Raw genomic sequence first — 13,203 nt, forward strand, 5'->3', positions numbered from 1 at the left:
ACAGCAGTCAACAGCGAACAGAATGTTGGGCATCATTAAGAAAGGGATAGTGAATAAGACAAATTACCATATTGCCTTTATATAAATCCATGGTACACCTACATCTTGAATACTGTGTGCAGATGTGGTCGCCCCATCTCAAAAAAGATATATTGGAATTGGAAAAGGTTCAGAAAAGGGCAACAAAAATTATTAGAGGTATGGAACGGCTGCCATATGAGGAGAGATTAACAAGACTAGAACTTTTCAGATTGGAAAAGAGATGACTAAGGGGGGATATGATTGAGGTCTATAAAATCATGACTGGTGTGGAGAAAGTAAATAAGGAAGTGTTATTTACTCCTCATAACACAAGAACAAGGGGTCACCAAATGAAATTAATAGGCAGCAGGTTTAAAACTAACAAAAGGAAATATTTCTTCACACAATGCACAGTCAACCTGAGGAACTCTTTGCTAAAGGATGTTGTGAACGCCAAGACTATAACAAGGTTCAAAACAGAAATAGATAAACTCATGGAGGATAGGTCCAGCTATTAGCCAGGATGGGCAGGGATGGTGTCCCTAGCCTCCGTTTGCCAGACACTGGGAATGGGTGACGGGATGATGTCACTTGATGATTATCGGTTCTGTTCATTCCCTCTGGGGCACCTGGCATTGGCCAATGTTGGAAGACAGGATACTGGGCTAGATGGACCTTTGGTCTGACCCAGTATGGCCGTTCTTATGTAAGAACTTCATCCCATGTAGTCATCTCACAAGGAAAGAGCCAATTCTCAATAGTTAAGTGCAAGCTCATGTTCTGTTTAACTGTTAATATATTAACAGTCAGTTCGGTGATCCAGATTGCAAACAAGACAAAAAACCTAAACCAGATGAAACAAGCTCCCACTCAGGGACAGAGCTAGCTTTACGTCAGCAGGGCATTCTTATCCAAGCCTTACCAAAAACAAACTTGCAGAATGAAAAAAAAAAAGAGCCAAATTCTGCCTTTTGGTAACTAACCAATTCAGAACATTCTCGGGCTGCTAAGCCCTCTTATTCAGATAGCAAACTCTAGCCTGAAGCTGCTAATTCAGATACACAATCTGAGTGCTATTTAAGTTATGTCTACTTCATTTCAAGGACATCATCAATATGGCAATTGGTCAAGACAGCAACAAGAATAATTCTTGGATCTCTATTGTATGTGTCATAATCAGACAGACAATGTATTAACTCAGCAAACTTCCAAGATAAACATGAGTTCACATTAGACTTGAATGAGGTTGAATGATTTTCTCAGGATCACACAGTGAGTCTGGCAGAGTTAGGAATAGAACCTAAATCTCCCAAGTCCTCATCTTTTGTTCTAACTATAAAGAGACATTCCCATATAGAGAATCAACCCTGCAACCTCGAAACTTCACAAATACAGTTTTCTATATTTAATAATGATTATGATTTAAAAGTCCACATTACCAATTTACACATCAAAGGGTTGCTCCCCTGTTCACAAGCCTTTGATGAACAATTTTAAATACAGGGTGGATACTTCTACCACAACATTGAATAGCAGGCCTCACCTGGAGGTAGATTGCTGCCTCTTGGTAGTTCATTTCCCAGTTGTGTCTAGCAGATCTTTGCTGAGAATGGTAGTCCCCTGTTGCTGGGCTAGACACATCATTAACAATGTCATAGCTGCCTCTATCTGTATCTGTAGGATTTGTGGGGGGAGGGGGAGAAGAGGGAAGAGAGAGATAGATATGTACAATTAAGTAGGCCCAATTTGATCAGGGAGAATGCACCAGCCTTGTCTGGAACACAAGCAGGTCAGGTATCATATAATAAGACAAGTGACAAGCATCAAGTGACACCTGAACACAAAGTGACAATGTAGACATTGGCTAAATGATTCTTCACAAGAAGCAGCTTTCAAAAGCTAGCATGTTATGATCAGCTCTCTTGAACTCAGCAGTTAAGGACTTCTGAATGCTTGAACATGAGCATCTTAAAATAGGATATGCCAGATTCTCCCAAAACAGAGTCACCTGCCCATTTAAGATAAGAAGATTGTCTCTTGGTTCATGACATTAATGCTTTCAGGTTCATACCTCTACCATAAAGAGCAACAAATTAAGAGGAGATGGCAAACTTCTGAAAACCTCTTAGGGGGCATGCAACCCAGAAAAAAACCAAAACAAAAATACTGCAAAACTTTATTTTTAGACCGAATACTAGGGAAGACTAAGGAAGAGTAATGGGCTACAGCAAGCAACAGAAACTAAATCATAATACTTAACATTGATAGACAGTGTTATATTTTCAGAGTGCTCTATAGTCATTAATTCATCTGCCCAACACTCCTACAATACAAGTAAATATCAATATCCCCATCTTACAGCCTAAGAGAAAAAGTTAATTGTCTATCTTCATTGTTCTAGGTTACTTTAAAACTTTTGGGGTCTTTTTGTTTGTGTGGCTCTTTAGAGATTAAAGAGTGCTCTACCATTTATATAAGATTCCATAGACAAAATCCTTGTATAAAAAAGGGTATTAGGGATAACTGCAATATTTCCTCCCCAACTCAAACCCTAAAAAACAAGGAAACAAGTTATGGGACACTACATAGCAAACTTCCTATGACAGTGACATTGTCGGTGGGCATGTGTGAAAACCAAATACTTCCTGACATGGAGGTTGTAATTGCACTACAACAAAGACAACACCCCCATGTCCAACAGGATCATTATCCCTGTTTTACAGATGGGAACGGAGGCTTAGAGAGGCTAAGACTTAATTTTTCAAAAGTAATCAGTGATTGCAGATGTCCAAGTTTTTGATGGTTGCTCAGTCAATCCTTTTTGAAAATGAGGTTCCTTTAAGGTTTGGATACCCAAAAACAAGACAGATACACCGCTACCTCGATATAACGCCACCCGATATAACACAGTAAAGCAGTGGAGGAGGATGGGGCTGGGCACTCCGGTGGATCAAAGCAAATTCAATATAACACGGTTTCACCTGTAACGTGGTAAGATTTTTTGGCTCCCAAGTACAGCGTTATATCGAGGTAGAGGTGTACCAAAAATTCACGTGTCACCTTTTTAAAATGTTAGGTCTAAGTAACTCACCCAAGGTCACACAAGAAGCCCGTGGCACAGCAAAGACATGAACCCAGTTCCTCTGAGTTCCAGTCCAGTACTTTAACTACAAGGTCAATCTTCCTCCATGGTAGTTTCCTTACAGAGGTACACATAAGAATAGTTTTGCCAAGTCTCAGCATGGGAAGTAGTTGGATTTCCCTCTACAAAAGCCCCAGTCCTGTTGTTTCAAAGTTTCTATGCAGCAATTCCTAACCTCTGTGTTAGGAGTAGCGCCCTACCAAATTCACATCTGTGGAAAAAAGTGTCACGGACCATGAAATCAGACCTCCCCCATGAAATCTAGCTATTGTAGGGTAGGGACAGGGCTGCAGGGGGCGTGCCAACCGAGGGCTCCTGCCATGCCCTCTTCTCCAGCTTCCCTTGCACAGCCACTCTGGGGAGGAGATCAGACCCGCCTCTGGATACCTACCCAAGCTGCATGAAGTTGCTGGAAGTGGGTCTGATTTCCCCCATGCTGCTGGGAGCACCCTAGCCAGGAGCTCCTAGCTGCTAGCCCCAGCCGGGCTGGGGAGGGACAGGACTTGCTCTTCTCCCTCCAAGTGTGGCCATGCTGGGGATCAGACCCACCCTCCAGGTACCTCCTGCAGCTGCAGGAAGCTCTGGGACTGGGTAGCAGCCCAAGAGGCTGCCAGAGGCGTAGGTAGGTCTGATCTCCCCCAGAGAGTGGCCATGCAGGGGAAGAGCAAGTCCTGTCCCAACTCACCCTGGCTGGAACTAGCAGCTGGGAGCCCCTGGCTGGGGCGCTCCCAGCACGGGGGAGGATCAGACCCGCCTACACCTCCGGCAACCTCCTGTGGCTGCAGGAAGCTCCAGGGATGCTGCCTTCAGATCCCATGTCTAAAGCAGCAGAGAAGTGAGGGTGGCAATCCCACAACCCGCCTACAACAGCTTTTGGACACCCTCCCCCCCATGACCCTCTTTTGGGTCAGGACCCCCACGGTTATAATACCCTGAAATTTCAGATGTAAACATCTGGAAACATGCAATTAACTAATTTTCAAATCCTATGGCCGTGAAATTGACCAGAATGGACCATGAATTTGGTAGGGCCCTAGTTATGAGACTAACTGTGCTTTCATTTCTTCTCTCTTTGCTATAATGTTCATGCAGATTTGCTGAGGCACTTTGCAGTAAGGTCCTTCTCAAATGCCAGAATAACCCCATAAAACTGATGATTCAGTTCCTGTAGTACCCCTCTGGAAGCACCGGGGTAGACCTGACAAATATTCTGGAACACACCAAGGAGAAGTAATTGAAAGTAACTGCCTATAAGGACATGGCATGCAAGGGACTGACAGCACTTGTGTCAATGCAGCATGACAATTGCATTCTAACCTGGAATCAAACGAACATAAACACAGCTGCAGAGTGACTATAAAAAGCTTTGAGATCCCAGACTTCAAAGTGATCTAAACATGCCATGTTCAGTCAGTCTATTCTTTTTTCTTTTCTTTTCTTTTTTTTAACATGTGGATGAATTTGGTGACTATTTAATCCTCTCCTCCACTGAAGCTTCTATGAATGCAATGCTACAGAATCCTGAAGCCCAAAGTTTTCTATTTATCCACGACAGGTGCAGCATTTTTTAAATGAAAGATTATAATCTGCAAAAATTTCTTAGAGACCTTTAATTGTGGGATCTGCTTTATTATTGTTTAAAAGGATTATGCGTGTGTGCATATTTCAAGGAGACCAACTTCCTTATGTAAATTTTAGCCTGACAGGAGAAGATGCCAAGTATCCTGGTCAGAGAGAATGTTTAGTGGAATTACAGAGGGACCATGGTTTCATCAGTATTTGCTAACCTCTCAGCACATATACATTTTTCAGTCAATATAAAAGAAAAACTTTATATTTTCAAATCCCCAGCCCAAAAGACCTCATTGGGAACTCTGCCCAGCAGAAGGTCCAAACTTCATCCCACGACCCAAATGAATGAAGGGTTTTTTTCCAGTTACACCCACCCACCCCTCTCTCTTGGAGCAGAGACTAAAATGGAAATTTCAAGCCCAGAATGGTGAAATGTTTAGAAAAGTTATTAGCATGCAAAGGAAACAGAATTATAATGGAAACCTAGTTTGTTGCCTTGACTACACACAGTTTTGTAACTGGCACCTACTACTTCTGCATTTTTTAAGTGTTTAAATTCATAATTCTAATAATGCATTAATATGTGTCTTTGCTAAATACATTATTATAATTTGCTTAACACCCATGAGAACAAAATTTCTGAAAATGTATCCTGCAAACAAAATATTAACGGAAGTGGAAACTCAAAAATGAACTCAACACATTAGCAATAAACATCCATTTGACCTATGGCAGGATGTTAGGGATAAAAAGGGACCTCTGAGAAGCTGTAAAAATTGACCCAGAACTGAGGGTAGGGGGTGAGCTGTGAAAATCCTCTTAACTGCTGGTATCAACTGGCTGAGAGTACATGGCTACTTTCTGGAGACAAGTATATTTATACCGTTCCTATTTTTCACCACTGTGAAATATCACCAGGACACATGGGCCAACTGCAGTTTGAAAGCAATTTCACTTTATTTACTTCATAGACTGCAGCTCCTTTGTAGGCTGCGCTTGTGTCCAGGTGCCTCATCCACTCACTCAGACTTGCCCAGTTTGACACAAGTCCTAAAACGATTGGAAGGCTTTCAAAATATCAGAACTGATTTATTTCATTTCTCTTCTTCAAAAATATTTCACCACCACCAAAACTTGACAATACCCACAAGATTTAAGAGCATCAAAATCTAAGGTCAGATCAATTTAGTCACACCAACATTTTGAATGGAAAGAAAAGGCAGCACTGGGTTAAACAAAAACTTTTCCAACATTTCATACACAAGATGCTCACTGCTGAAATACAAATGAGATGTCCCTGGGGGAACAAGTGCAAAAACAACAACAGCTCTCAGAGCCATGAGTCAGAAACAAAAACTTTGGAGACTGCTATGTCTTCTCTCTACCCAAAACAAACATCTCCATGCTAGTCTCACACAGAATGGAAAACTGATTAGTGAAGTGTCCCATTGCAGAACTCCATTTACTCTATCTGCTTATTCCCTTTGGGTTCCAGAAGGTTGATCTAGAATCCCAAGGCACTAGTATCATCTGGCTAGAATACTAATACATTTAAAATGTGACTCTCTGACTTTCGCTTGGCAGCCATCCAGGTAGCTAATTTCCTCAGCTGCTCCCCCGATAACAATGACACAGACTAATGCAACCTTTCACTCTGCTCCGATCATGCTGTGGAACAGCCCCAACGGCATTTACCATTAGCGTCAGGCTCAGTCAGATAGGAGGATCTCTCCACGGGACTCTCGGAAGAGTGGATAGCAGACTGCTTCCACCACTGCATGTCAGCCTTTGCCTCAGGACACAGATGCAGGATATTTGGAGATAGCAGAAGGAGAAGAGTCAAACAATTTAAGTTCTCCCCTCTCTGTTGTCTGAAAGTTTCTTTTCACCTTCAGAGCTTACTCAAAGTTTTAAGAAAAGCTAAACACACTAGATTCCCTTTTACTCTCTGCAAAACAAAACCCACAAATAAAACAATTTGTTCCTGTGTGGAAAGTGGCTCAAGGCTCCAGATAAAAGTTCATCCCGGCCATACCAGAGACAGGATGCTTTGATTTCTCAGAAGGCTTAGCCACTGGATGAAGAGTTTCTAAAATTAATTCTAGTTATAAAGCAAGGACTCATTTGTACTTCCCCCTTCTTTTCTTGGCACGCACCAGAATCTGCTCACCCCCACAAGTGTACTGCTAATGGGAAACGATTCCGCACAGTGCTGAGTGATCCATGTAAAGGACCTCCTCTCCCCACCAAAAACATCTGAACATTGTTTGGAAGTTCATAGTACAAAGGGCGCAAAGAAATAAGCCAGCTGAACTGCTCACACAGATGGTAATATTTCCTCTACACTGATGTAACTTATCACAGACATTCCCTGGCCTGCTTACACAAGGCATCTGGAACGATACTGCAGGGATTCCAACATTTTCATTCACCAGAGCAAAGCATGTTCCAGTGTAAATAGCTTCCATATGCCATCATTAACAATAAACAAAATGAGAGAGAAAGGAGGGGCACAAAGAAAACTTTCCTCATGCCAAACAGCTCCCTTTAGTAAACAAAGTTCCCTGCCATTGGTCAGCAGCGTAAGCAACTTCTGCCACTGAGATTTGGGCAAGAGGTACGCAGCTTTCAGAAATGGATCAATGCCAACACAACTTACACACGGCCATGTGTAAACTAGCATTAAGTATGCTGGTCCATATGACAGAACGAGGAGCGGAGCAATGAAAAAGGAAGTCCCCCTGTGAGTTGGGACAAATTTCCTTCACCATTCTGCATTTCAATCCAAGTTGATATCAATTTGGCAAAAGTCTTCAACTGCATTTCTTTGACGTAGGGTGGTTTGTTTTTCTTTAAACCCCTCCTCCCCACAACGAGCAAACTGATAAATATAAAGTTATATATAAAGAGTCTCTTTCATATTTCCCCAGATCTCCATGCCTGGCTTCTGCTTACCACATCCCCTGTGACTTTCTCTTTTCTGGATGTAACACACCATTTAAGGTGTTGAAGCAAAATAGCCTTAAGCTGCTTCTAGTTAGCTCCTCAGCTGACTACAAACCCTTGCTAGGAATTAACAGCCATTTAGTACGGCCACCTCCTAGAGGTATCACTGATGTGCCTTATCAGGGTTTTTTGATTGCTATCTTACCTACCATTTTCCGTACATATGCCCACTTCAAAATTCCATTCAATCTGAGGTTTATCTTCAGTGTTTGCATTGTTACCATTTGCCAGTGCTCAGTTATCTACTTTGGCCCACCATTCCTCCATCATGTTGGAATATTTGACTGTCTGAATCAACTGCTGACAGATCAGGAGTGCTCCCCTGAGGGAGGCATGCATCCATTAGCACTCAATGACAGGCACTCGAGTAGGGAAACAGTTCCAGAAACATCTGAATCTCCTTCTCTATAATATTTTGGATCCCTTGCAGTCAGGCACAAAGACAGCTGACTGTTCTGATGATCGATCTCCTTGCAGCTATGGACAAAGTTCAAACATCCTGGCTAATGCTGTTGGCTTTACTGGTGGCCTTACCTCCCCTAATGATTTGGTAAGGATGGATGTGATTGCACTAGGCAGGCTTCATTCATTTCTTTCAGAGAGGTGTCAGAGACCGTTCTTCTCTGAAAGCCCTTACCAGTAGAGGGATCAGCACTATTGGTCCTTCTGTTCAAACACATGAAGCCACTGGAAAGACACTGCAAGAAAGTATGGGACTGTAGTAGATCAACATCCTGCTTAAATGCAAAACAGTACAGAGGCCCTTCTATCCCAAAGCCTGAAGTAGAGACCTGAATAAAATAAGAGTTCAATCCAGGCAAAAACAGAGGTGATGCCTGTTGACGGGAAGAAGCATTAGGAGCGATGAAGTTACATCAGCATCATGAAGAAGTCTGCTTTCCAAATGCCAACATGGATCTTGATGGAATTCTCTCTGCTCCTGGACTCTCCAGCTAAGAGACTGCGCTCGCTCTTCTCAGATGCTGTCTGAGTCACGATAGTCTATACTTCCGACATTTCAAGACTAGTCTCACCCCGTGGGAGACAACACTGAAACCCACCTGGAAAGCACTGCCAATGTGACATTTAGCTGACCATCGTATATGTAGTGTGGGCCAATGAGAGCACAACTCACCAGTGCTGTTTGCCAGTTACATTTTACATCTCCCTCTCCTATTCATATATACACATATATACACACACACACACACACCCCAGATGAAGGAGGAACAATCATTGCTGGGCACTATGGGAAGCAAGTCACCTGAGGTTTTTTATTGGTTTGTTTAGGTTTTGGTTTTTTGAGCCAGTGGCTTGGTTATTGGGGGGCAGGGGAGGAGAGCCATGGTCTTGTCTGGGAGAAGACCTGATGTACTTTACATTCATATGATGGTACCTGGATCCTATAGGTTGAGCACCTTAAATAGTAAGTGCAATAAGCATGCATGGGATCCATCTGGAGCAGGGATTAAAAAAGATATCTAGAGCTGCCTGAACAAATTACTATTGTAATTTTGGTGCCCAGAACATACAGCGTTTCCCCAGTGACAGGCACTGTCAAGCCACGATGTTTCAAGAGAAATAATATGTTGACTTGAAAGGTTAGCATGATATGCAGACAGCGTGTCATTAAAAAGAATGGTTGGTTTCAGCCAATCACAATTGTTAGCAGCCACAAAGTATGCAAATCCCTGCCAATCATTAGCTACCCCCCAGACCCTCTATAGGCAACAAAATAATGCGGTCACCTCAGTGTCTTTTAATGCAGCTGTCTCAAAAAGATCTAATTTTCAGCTATTTTAGCATAAAACAACTGGATGGTACTTCCTGTTAACAATAACTGTAACCAGGACTATAAAGCAGCCTCGCCTTCTGCCTCAGTGTTTAGTCCACAATACAATTACCTCATAAAAATGAGGCACCCTCAAGTTAACATCCAAACGACTGGATTATGAAAATTTTAAATGGGAGTTGAATATACATGCTGAAGGATGAACAGACCCCCTCTCCAGCATGGAAAGCTATTTTAAATATATTATCACCTCTTTTATAAACCATGCTGCCTAATTTCTCATATCAAAAAACAAACAAACAAACAAACACACCCAGAAACTGCACTGTTTGACTAGATGAGTCTATGGTATCTGCGTTAATGTTTGTGCTATACATACTTAAAATATTGGTATGCTAACGTTAAAATGTTCTAGGGAACCAAAGACAATTCTCATTTTTGGTACAACCGTGCTCCTAGTGCACTACTGTAGTAGGAGGTACCATGTTATCCGATGTACACATTACATCTTAATATTAAATCAGTTTGTTTAATGACTTGTAAACAATTTCAAATGATAAAAACATAAGAAAGATCCTTTTACAAACCATCTCCTATCCAAACTTGTTTCCCTGTGGCAAGTACAGTGAATTTTCACATGAAAAAACAATGGAAAGGACAGCATAAAAGAGCAAAGACGAAAATAAAATCTTAACCAAGCAACCTCAGTTATTGCATTAAGACATGTACAACCCCCTTATGCATCTGTGCTGTTTGTTGCCTCATTTTGGGTGCTGCACTGATGCTTATTAATACACGAGTACACGAACGCATGAAGTGGGCTGTAGCCCACGAAATCTTATGCTCAAATACATTTGTTAGTCTCTAAGGTGCCACAAGTACTCCTTGTTCTTTTTGTGGATACAGACTAACATGGCTGCTACTCTGAAACTTATTAATACAGAATCCCAACTTGTTGCCTGCTCCCTCACTCTCCCTCTCTGAGTCACTCTGTGGTTTGTCTCCTGTAATTATGCTGACTGCCCAGTTTTGATCACAGGAAAATTTGATCACTGCTGAATTTTCAAAGACACATCCTAGATTCACAGCAGCCATGCAGGGCCTACAGAAACATGTTCCCTCTTTCATTTAGCTGGTCCAAAACACCTCTGGAAACCCTAATGAGTCCTAAACTACACTACAACTATCCCCAGGCATCATTGACTGAACACTGACTGATGCTGCTACATGGACCAATACCAATTAGAAGCTTTCCCTGGACCACTGGTATACACATACTACAGTTTGAGAGCCACGCAGCTCATTCATAGTTAGTATATAAAAGTATGAAGATCATTGTTCAATTTATGAAAGGTTGCACCCGATTAAAAAAAAATATTGTTACTTATCACCAGTAGTTCTCGCTCTCCATCTGTATTGCCTTCACAGAGCCGCACACCTAGCCCTTTTCCACAGAACCTTTTTCAGCTTGGCATTCAATTCCTACACAGAGGCTTTCTGGATGTAATATCACAAGGGAGAATATTAACTACTATAAGCAGGGGCAGATTTCAATATTCTTACATCCAAAGTCTGATGATAAAGAAGTACCTGCTCCTTTCTGCATTGCTCCAGTTGCTGAAGTCAGATGTTGTTTGAATTCAGGGGATTCTGACTAGCAAAATACATAGCCCCACTTATTTTGACATGTTGGGGTACAAAAGACAAACTAGATCCTTTTTGCATATATTTAAAATCCAAAACTACTTTAAGTTTCAGATCTTTTATTTTGACCATAACAGATTAAAATCAATCCTGCAAAAAGGAGAACCCTCAAACCACAATATAAAATTAGTCTCCACAAAGTGATTTTGATGGCCATTTTGTCAGTTCTTTCAACTGGTAGTATGCTTATGTAATCCTATTAGACCTCTGATATCCCATTATAAATACATACATAAATTCTTATAACTGACAAATCTTAACTCCTGAGGTGAAGACAGGGTCTGCAAATTTGTTTCCAACGGGGGGGGGAGGGGGGAGAAAATCAACTTAAGTTGTAAGATCCATGTTTTCAAGACTACTACTTAAGCATACAGCTATCCTACCGTAAAAGCTATCCTACCGTGTTCAGTAGGAGAAAGGCAAGCTCCCTCTAACAGTGTAAATGCAGAAGGGTCAGTCAAGGAATCCAGAAAGACAATATCTGAACTCCCCCACTACTGTCCATCTTTAATACAGTAAGTTAAAATGAATGTTAGATATTCTCTCCAGTTTTGCTGCTCACTTCTACTGTAATGCTTTCAGATGTCAGCACTGACTATTTCTTAAGATGAAATCAGAATGAAGTAATCCAAAATTGGCAGTGAAAAGAAAAATGTGATATTAACACCTGAAGAAAAATATAGACTGGAAAAATCTGAAATTTGTAAGTTTTGTGGGAAAATCTGCATTAATCAGTAAAAATGGAACCCACAAGAACCTGTTTATAAATTCTCTCTCTGCTAGCGAAACTCAGTTTTACAAAGTATACACCCTTAATTATAGTGATAAATCTCTGTGGTATTAAAAATATGTTCCATCTTGCGATACTTGTGGAACACAACCATTATCACCTCCTCTTCCTTCTCTACTCTGGCAGAACTGGGGAAGAGAAGTTGCTAATAGCCCATGAGGCTGTATAAAAAGGAATAAGGCGAATCCCTGACTTCTTGTCTCACTAAACTGCTGCCCAAGGAAAATAAAGAGGAACTGCGTAAGATCAGCCCCAACAAGATTTAACAGGGAGTAAAGATACTATCTTCCAGAGGCTTACCCACAACTGCAAGATTTATAAGTTTTTTTAGGTCATGAGGGATCATTATAAACATCTAATCTGACCTCTTGCGTGACTCAGGTGATAGGACTTCCCTGAACTAACTTCTGCTTATCTGTGGTTGCTAAAGCATATAATTTAGAAAAACATCCAATCTTAATGTAAAAATTGCTAGTAATGGAGAATCCACCACAACTCTTGATAAAGAGAACGAGGAGTGCATGCATCCGATGAAGTGGGTTTTAGCCCACGAAAGCTTATGCCCAAATAAATTTGTTAGTCTCTAAGGTGCCATAAATACTCCTCGTTCTTTTTGCTGATACAGACTAACACGGCTACCACTCTGAACTCTTTATAAGTTGTTCTAATGATTAATTGCCCTCACTGTTAAATTTTTTTCCACAGTATTTCTAGTCTAAAGTTGTCTAACTTCAACTTGTAGCCACTGGCTCGTTATACTTTTGTCTGATTGTTCAAAGAGCCCTTTAGTACCAAATTTCTGTTCCACATGCAGATACTTACAGGCTGTGATCAAGTCACCCAATATCTTTCTCTTTGATAAAGTAAATAGATTTAACTCCTTGAATCTTTTGTTGCAACAGACAGGTTTTCCAATCCTTTAGTGGTTCTCGTGGCTTTTCTCTGAACCCTCTCAAATGTTTCAACATCCTTCTTGAAGCACAGACAACAGAATTGGACAAAGTATTCCAGTAGCGGTCACACTAGTGCCAAATACAGAGGTAACATGAACAGGGGAGCACTGAGTTTAAGCATCTAAGGATTGCATTCACCTTTTTGGGAGCATTGCCTTGGGAGCTCGTGTTCACCGGATTATCTACTATCCCCCTCAAGTATTTTTCTAGAATAACGGATTCC

The 13,203-nt window shown here is 41.3% G+C and overlaps 1 protein-coding gene across 2 annotated transcripts in view; it reads right to left on the bottom strand.

The window, feature by feature from the left end:
* Positions 1 to 13,203, bottom strand: part of TPCN1 (two pore segment channel 1) — a 57,908-nt gene that overhangs the window by 34,166 nt on the left and 10,539 nt on the right. For both annotated transcript variants that reach the window (XM_039504562.1, XM_039504563.1), the window contains exon 2: positions 1,565 to 1,695. In XM_039504562.1, coding sequence (XP_039360496.1) covers positions 1,565 to 1,695 — 131 coding nt within the window. The remainder of the gene's footprint in view (positions 1 to 1,564; positions 1,696 to 13,203) is intronic.

This window comes from Mauremys reevesii, linkage group 18, assembly GCF_016161935.1.
Source record: "Mauremys reevesii isolate NIE-2019 linkage group 18, ASM1616193v1, whole genome shotgun sequence".
NCBI classification, from domain to species: domain Eukaryota; kingdom Metazoa; phylum Chordata; order Testudines; family Geoemydidae; genus Mauremys; species Mauremys reevesii.